The sequence below is a fragment of the Myxocyprinus asiaticus genome, chromosome 6, assembly GCF_019703515.2.
Source record: "Myxocyprinus asiaticus isolate MX2 ecotype Aquarium Trade chromosome 6, UBuf_Myxa_2, whole genome shotgun sequence".
NCBI lineage: Eukaryota > Metazoa > Chordata > Actinopteri > Cypriniformes > Catostomidae > Myxocyprinus > Myxocyprinus asiaticus.
This window is the reverse complement of record NC_059349.1, coordinates 40,010,292-40,018,615: the sequence shown is the minus strand read 5'-3', so window position 1 is coordinate 40,018,615 and position 8,324 is coordinate 40,010,292. Positions and strand designations below refer to the sequence as shown.

At 39.8% G+C, this 8,324-nt stretch overlaps 1 protein-coding gene across 1 annotated transcript; it reads left to right on the top strand.

Annotated features, from left to right (window-relative positions):
- Positions 1-1,234: 1,234 nt before the first annotated feature.
- Positions 1,235-7,956, top strand: si:ch211-119o8.6 (uncharacterized protein LOC556659 homolog). Its single transcript, XM_051700914.1, has 5 exons — positions 1,235-1,556; positions 5,171-5,256; positions 5,790-5,960; positions 6,067-6,089; positions 6,216-7,956. The coding sequence occupies exons 1-5, from the start codon at positions 1,235-1,237 to the stop codon at positions 7,954-7,956; spliced, it is 2,343 nt and encodes a 780-aa protein (XP_051556874.1).
- Positions 7,957-8,324: the final 368 nt, after the last annotated feature.

The window sequence follows — 8,324 nt, the reverse complement described above, 5'->3', positions numbered from 1 at the left end:
TTGTGGAGATGCCTGAGCCACAAGACAAAACTAACCTGATGCGATTTTTAGGTATGATCCAATACCTTGCAAAGTTCATACCAAACTTGTCTGAGGTCAGTGCGCCACTAAGGAAACTCCTTGAAAGTAACATAGCATGGCACTGGGAAACTCCACAGCAGAAAAGCTTTGAAACACTGAAGTTACAAATAATCAGTGCCCCAGTTCTCAAATTTTTTGATGTCAACAAAGAACTGATTCTCTCTGTTGATGAAAGTTCAGAGGGTTTAGGTGCTGTCATTATGCAAGGTCACCCGGTTGCATACGGCTCAAGACCACTGACTGACTGCCAGAAAAGGTATGCACAAATTGAAAAAGAGTTATTAGCCATAGTGTATGGGTGCGAGAAATTCAGTCAATACCTCTACGGCAAAACAGTAAAAGAATCCGATTACAAGCCACTAGAGACAGTGTTTAAAAAGTCGCTTTAAAAAGTGCCACCACGACTTCAGCGGATGTTGATGAAACTTCAGCCTTATGACCTGCTTGTAACCTACAAACCAGGTAAAGATTTAAAAATAGCTGATACACTCAGTAGAGCCTACCTGGCGGAAGAAACTGAACAGTTAATGGACAATGACTTGGAAGTGCATTTACTGTCAGCTTACATTCCAATCACTGAAGAGAAACTGAATACCTTCAAAAAAGCTACAGCAGTACACGAAGAGCTGCAGATGGTTATGAGAGTAGTTCAGACAGGTTGGCCAACATCGATAAGAAATGTTCCAGTTGCAATAAGAAAATACTAGACATTCAGAGAAGAACTCACCTGCTCAGAAGGACTGCTGTTCAAAACCACAAAACTTGTAGTTCCACTAAGCCTGCAAGCAGAAATGTTGGAGAGGATCCATGAAAGCCATCTGGAAGTTAAGTGCAAAGAGAGGGCAAGAGATGTGTTGTTTTGGCACAGCATGGGAAAACAAATTGAAGATATTGTGTTAAAGTGTTCTGTGTGCAATACTTTCAAAAGAAATAACACTAAAGAACCTCTTGTCAGCCATGACATACCAGACAGTGCATGGGTAAGGGTAGGAGTTGACCTCTTTCACTTCAATCGTGGGCAAGGGTAGGAGTTGATCTCTTTCACTTCAATCAAGCAGATTACTTTCTCTGTGTCGATTACTTCTCAAAGTTCCCTGAAATCGCAAAGTTGACACAGACAACAAGTCAACACGTGATAACTGCTTTGAAGTCTATGTTTGCAAGACATAGGATTCCAGATGAATTCATCTCAGATAATGGCCCACAGTTTGCGAGCGCTCACTTTCATAAATTCAAAGACAGCTGGGAGTTCAAGCATTCAACTTCAAGTCCAAGATACCCTCAAGAAAATGGACAGAGTGAAAGAGCAGTACAGATCATTAAAAACCTGCTGAAGAAAGTGCAAGAAAGTCAAGGAGATCCTTACATTGCTCTTCTTGAATACAGAAACAAACCACTGGGAGGAGTGAAATTGTCCCCAGCACAGCTCCTCATGGGTCGCAGACTCAGACTGAAAGCTAAGCTGCCAACCACGGGTCAGTTGTTAAAACTGAAACTCCACATAGATGTTCAGAAAAGTCTAAAGGACAGACAGTGGAAGCAAAAATATTACTATGATTGTGGAAAAAGAGACCTACCTACTTTAAGTGAGGGGGAAAATGTTGAGAACACATGGCAACATGCAGTAGTGATGAAAAGTCATGACAAGCCAAGATCTTACTTGATACGAACAACAGATGGTGGAGTTTACAGAAGAAATCAGAGACACCTGCTCAAAACCAGAGAGATGAGTTTCCCGGATTCACACATTCAGGACCCAATGGATCCACATATAACTGACTGTGTTCCCGATGTGGGTGCAAAACAAGTGCAGACACCTGTTGCATCTCCTGTGAAAGTAGTTTTTAAGAAATACAGCAAAACAAAGAAGGAAATATTACAACTATCGGTCCAGTAAAATATCTTACCTGTCCAGTAAGAAAAACTCCATCTCTAGGTCAGTTTTAAATCCTTTAAGATCTGGGAGTTATCGCCACCTCTGAAAAGCCAATACAAGCTCTGTCGCTTTCCCTTTTTTGCTTGCAGACTCACTCTTCTCGGTTTATTTATTTTGAGAACGTGTGATTCCCCAGAGGGTTGTCTTTTTGAATGATCCATGGTCAATGTCGCTCATTTGTTGTGGCTACAAGCTTTCAGCTTTAAACTACTACCACACATATCACTGCCCATAAACATGCACTGTAATAGCTGGATCTTCTTTTCTTTACAGACATCATGTAAACATGCACAGACGAATGACGGAATCATGCAATTTCCCACCAAATCCATCCAGACAGTTCTAAAATATAAATAATTATTATAGGCTTACCATAGTGAATCGGGGTAAGGCAAAAACATGGTTTGGAAGATGGATTGTTGGTGTACTTGCTCATTAATGAAATTGTATTCATTTCTAACAAAAAAAAATCTTACATAGTGTAGCTTTAAAGTAGGTGCTCCTTGAAGAGAAATCAGTTAATGCTGTCCTATTACATTTATTAACTCATTACTCTACAGGTCAACTAGAATTTTTTGCATGTCCACTTAAGATGAAATTAAATCTCACTGTGTAGTAATTATGATAATGTTTTTAAAGTGGAACCATGAGATATTTCCCCTCAATATGATTCTGTACAGATTTAGTATAAGAATATTATAAAATGTAACTCAACATCAAATATTTTTCAAATTTGACTGCAATATACAGTACACAGATTATACACACAGCCTCTTTTACCATTGATGTTATAGAGCAGGGATTTTCAATCTCTTAAAACAGTAAGTTTACCCTCAAAATGTTATTTTATTTATTTATTTATTTTTATTTTTATTTTTTTTGCTGATTTATATACATATAATAATGTTGTATAGGCCTGAACAATAGCCAAGCAAATAATAAATACGACACCCTATGCTAAATGTCAAAAATGATCTTTCTGGGCACTTATTATAAACAGCAGTACATTCTGGGCACTTATTTGAAGTTTTATCAGGTACTGTCCTCTAGTGTTATAAATTATTATCAAAATTCATATTTTAGGCATTGGAGCAATTCACCAATGCTTATCAGTAACCTTAAATCCAGTCTGACAGACTCATTCGGCAATGCATTATACACTGATTAATGGCTATAAATATTTGTTATTAATAATATGAAACCATATATTGTATTTGTTTTATTAAAAACATATGTCTGTCCTCATGACAATGGGATTACTTAAAGAGATAGTTCACCCAAAAATGAAAATTCTCTCATCATTTACTCAACCTCATTCCCTCCCAGATGTGTATGACTTGCTTTCTTCTGCTGAACACATGAAGATTTTTAGGAAAATATCTCAGCTCTGTAGCTCCATACAATACAAGTGAATAGTGACCAGAACTTTGAAGGTCCAGAAAGCATATAAGCATATAAAAGCAAAAAAGGACTTAAATATTAATATGTTTCTCACCCACATCTATCATATTGTGTCTGAAGATATGGATTTAACCACTGGAGTCATGTGGATTACTTTTATACTGCCTTTATGTGCTTTTTGGACCTTGAAATTTCTGGCCACCATTCACTAGCATTGTATGAACCTACAGAGCTAAGATATTCTTCTAAAAATCTTCTTTTGTGTTCAGCAGAAGAATGAAAGTCTTGTAAGTAAATGATGAGAGAATTACAATTTTTGGTTGAACTATCCCTTTAACTGTTTTTTTTTTTTTTTTAGCCTGAATTTGTGATAAACTCGCATCACATGAGCCAGTCACCGTCTCTATGTGAAACTGCCACAAACACATGAAGACACTTCGACCTGGTATGTTGAACTTGTAATAATGGACACGTTGTGATTTTGTTCCACATTACATTTTTATTGTATTTACTGATCTTTTGATCTTTTGATCATTATTCGCTGACATGCTGTAGCAACCCCCTGGGGAGGCCTGCCCCCGGTTTGAAAACCGTAGTTATAGAGCAAAGGAACCATCAATCTTTTCCCTCAGTTCTTATCCATGTTGATCTGTGCAGTCTGTGCATGTTGTTATTCTGGCACAATTTCATAAAATTTCTTCAAGCATTTTTGTCTTTACTAAAGAGAAAATAATTTTCAAGCATCATTATGATCTGTAATATTACCTGCTGTTTTTGGAACATCTGTCAGCCAGTAGCTTAACTCCACAAAATTCATCTTCTATAGCCTCTTGTCCTACGTAGGGTCACAGGTAGTCCTGGAGCCTATCATAGCTGTCTCAGGCCAAAGGCAGGAAACACCCTGGACAGGTGGCCAGTCCATCACAAGGGCTAACACACACACAGACATACATTTTCTCAGTCTCACCTACGGGCAATTCAGAGTTTCCATTTCATTTTACCTGCATATTTTTTGGACAACGTGGGGGAAACTGCACCCAGAGGAAACACACAAACACGGGGAGAACATGGAAACTCCACAAAGAAAAGCCCTGGGTGAGCCAGGACTCAAACCAGGGACCTTCTTGCTCTGAGATAACTGCGCTACCCACTGAGCCACCGTGCACTTAATGTTGTTTCTCAATAAGCAAAAATATCAAATAAGTATGATGATTGTGCTAAATTCAGTTCTACCTTTTTTGTTTCACTATATTGTCATGATGCTGTTGACATCATCCTGTCCATTAGATGGAGCCAGTGCTCCTCATGATAAATCACTATCCATTGTCAATCAATTCACTGAGAAGTTAAATAGAGGAAGAAAACAGAAGTAGCATGGTTTCCTGTAAAATCACAGAAAAGCTTAGGGAAAGGGCTGTCAGTTGTGTCAAACCTTATGATCTTACTGATAAACTACAGCATTTAAAGTAGAGTGTCTGAAACAAAATCATGATTGACTATCTGTTATCCCCATGCATCATGTAATTGTTCACCCTGTTGAGAGCTGTGACAATATGGCTGCCAATTCACCCTTTCCAGTGGCAGATCTTGTCTGCTATCTCTGCACTTCTTTTTTAAAAGACTCTGTTGTTCTAAGATGTTGCCACAGTTTGTGCAAAAGCTGTCTGCAAAGCTACTGGGAGTTCAACAAGTCCCTGGAATGTCCTGTTTGTTTTAGGGAGACACAGTGTTCTGTGCTTCTTCATAAATTAGGTGTGTCTAGCTATGCCTCTAAGGGTGAATCTTCAGATGGCAGCAACTTCAAATCATTCTGTGTGGAGAAAGCAAAAGGTGAAATGGTAAGTGAACCACATTGTACAGTCTCTGAAAGTCAGTGAGCAGTTTTTGCATTATCTTAAAAAGATTACTGGGACTAAGGGATCTACTGTGGTCCAGGTATGAATTTTAGAGAGTAGTTATTTAAAAGGCAATGTAACATTGTTTGCTCTTAGTTAATTCAAGATTGTTTAGTGGGCTTTTTATGACAAAATAGTACTAAGTAGAAGAATATTGCAATCAGTAGCTTCCCTGCTGAAATAAGAAGTTCAAACCAAACCAAGATGGTTTGCTGGTCCTAACTTCTATAGACTGGGCTTAGCAGGTTTAAGATGTTATCCCAGCCTTGCCAAGCTGGTGTTCATATGGTTTTGCTGGAATGCCAGCTGGTCTCTGAGCCTGACCAGCTGAAAAGTGCCCAAAACCCTTTCAAACACACAATGCTAGGAGACCAGCAGGTTTTTTTTTCTTCCAGCAGGGTTGCTATCTCAGTACCAAAGGTCTGATAGAGTGCCATGTTTAAAACATCAATTCATGATGAAATTAATGGTTACAGAAGTCAATGGAACATGACTTATCAGAGGTAATGAGCACTTTGGCCACCATCAAGAGAGAGGAGGAGATTAGTACTATGGTCCAGATGGTTATGGAGGTAAAATATGAATCAGTGGAAACAAACATAGAAGACATCAAAAATGGGCATAAAATGGAGATCACTTGTCTAAAGGTAAGATGTTTCACAGTTTACAATGATAGGCTGGCCAAACATTCTTTCTAGCAGAGAGCACTTATTCTAAACATGCTCATGTTTTTTTATTTTTTTATTTTTTAAGATTGAGCCGTCTTATGAAACCATGTAAGTGTACCATTTTCATTTGGAATCAAATCTCTTTTTTTTTTTTTTTTTTTTTTATATAAATAGCTGTCATCGAGTCAGCTTCTGTTGAATCTTCTCAAAGCTTTTGTTTTATACATGATTTAGTGCCTCTAGGGACGAGGAGGTAGATACAAACATGATGCTACTTGACACAGTTCCTGCACCCAGTTCCATGTTAATGGAGTCCAGTGAATCTAGAGAGAAACCTCCAACACCACCCACGACTACATTAAGATCATTAAGGTCCAACTTGTGTCCAAAATGTGGCAAAAGCTTTAAAAGAAAGTCTGACCTCAGAGCCCATAAGAAGACACACTCCTTAAAGAAGCCACACCAATGCTCCACATGTGGAAAGAGTTACGCTGGTAAGCATGAGCTGTCCTTGCATGTACGATTACACACAGGTGAGAGGCTGTTTGACTGTCCTTATTGCAAGAAAAATTTCAGCAGGGAGAGTGGTTTGAAGTGCCACCTAAGGAGCCACACAGGGGAAAAGCCATTCTCTTGCTCTCAATGTGGGAAAAGCTTTTCTCGAAGAAGTACCCTAAGAACTCACCTACGGTTGCATGTAGGAACCCTGCCCCACCAGTGTGATCATTGTGAGAAGCTTTTCAACACTGCGGCAGCTATGAGAGTTCACAGGGCGACCCATACCGGAGAAAGGCCCTTTCCGTGCCCACAGTGTGACAAGAAGTTTATCATTAAGTGTCAGCTGGATGTTCACCTGTATAGCCATTCAGGGAACAAGCCATTCAGCTGCTCCGTGTGTGGGAAGAGTTTCTTGAGGAAGCAAGAACTTAACAAACATCAGCTCATTCACCAGGACAAACGTCCATTTTATTGCCCACACTGCGAGAGCAGCTTCAAACGGGTGAGCCACCTCACATCGCACATGAAGATCCATTGCTCTGACACCCCTTACAAATGCACACACTGCAGCAAGTCCTTCAAGCATCCCAATAGCCTTAAAGTGCATGAGCGCCTTCACACCGGAGAAAAGCCCTACAACTGCAAGCTCTGTGGGAAAAGGTTTCCTTCATCAGGTGATCGTACCAGACACATGGCGATACATTCTGAGGAAAAATCCCATAAGTGCTCCAAGTGTGATAAGAGGTTTCGCTTCAGGAGCAGTATGAGGTCTCACGAGGCCACTCACTCTGATGAAAAACCTTTCCACTGCAAGAAGTGTGGCAGGAGCTTTGCTAGGCTTGCAAGCCTTAAAAGCCATGAGGTGGTCCATTCCGATGAAAGACTGTTTAGCTGTTCTCAGTGCGGTTTGGCCTTCAAGTCCTCCTCTACGCTCAGGAGCCACCAAATAATTCATTCCAGCAAGAATGTGTTGCACTGCACCACCTGTGGCAAAACCTTCACACGCCAAGACACCTTCAAAAGGCATCAAGACATTCACGCAGGGATTAAAGTCCACAAGTGCTCAGAGTGTGGAAAATGCCTGAGCTCAGCAAGCTGCTTAAAGCTGCACATGCAGCTTCACTCTGGGAAGAAAATGTACAAATGTGCTGAGTGCGACAAAAGCTTTAGCTCTATGTCCTACCTGCTCAAGCACCAGAAGATTGCACACACCGACGAAAAGCCATATGTCTGCTGGGAATGTGGGGATGGATTTAACACAGAAGGGAAACTTGTTACTCACCAGCTTAAACATTCAGGACAGAAGGAGCACGTTTGCTCACATTGTGGGAAGGCGTTTGCACAGAAAGTGACTCTCAGTAGACACGTGAAAATCCATTCTGAGGAGAGACCTTACCAGTGCTCGGAATGTGGGAAAGGATACATCAGGAGCGATCAACTCAAAAACCATCAGAGACTTCATGGTGGGGGAAATTAAAATGAATTATTAGTATAATGTTTATTTTTGAGATGTTCTACAAGTATTTGGTTATATTTAAGTGAAAGGAGTTGTAACTCAATTGATGAAGCTTGTTTTGTTAATATACATGGCTTTGCATCAGTGAGCATTTTGAAAGCTTTTGATTTGCTATTGAATCTACTCCCAGCACTTTTGTCCAGCACTTTTGAGTAATCAAGATTTAGGAGCTTTTGGGCCCTTTTGAGTTTGTTTAAATGACAATTTGTACTGGTTTTCAATCCACTAGATGGCAGTCTGTGCTTTTAGAAAGAACGCAAGAATGTGAATTATAGGAGGCTGCTAAAATGTGGCTTAAACCCAGTGTTGCAGAACCTCTGTAAAATCAT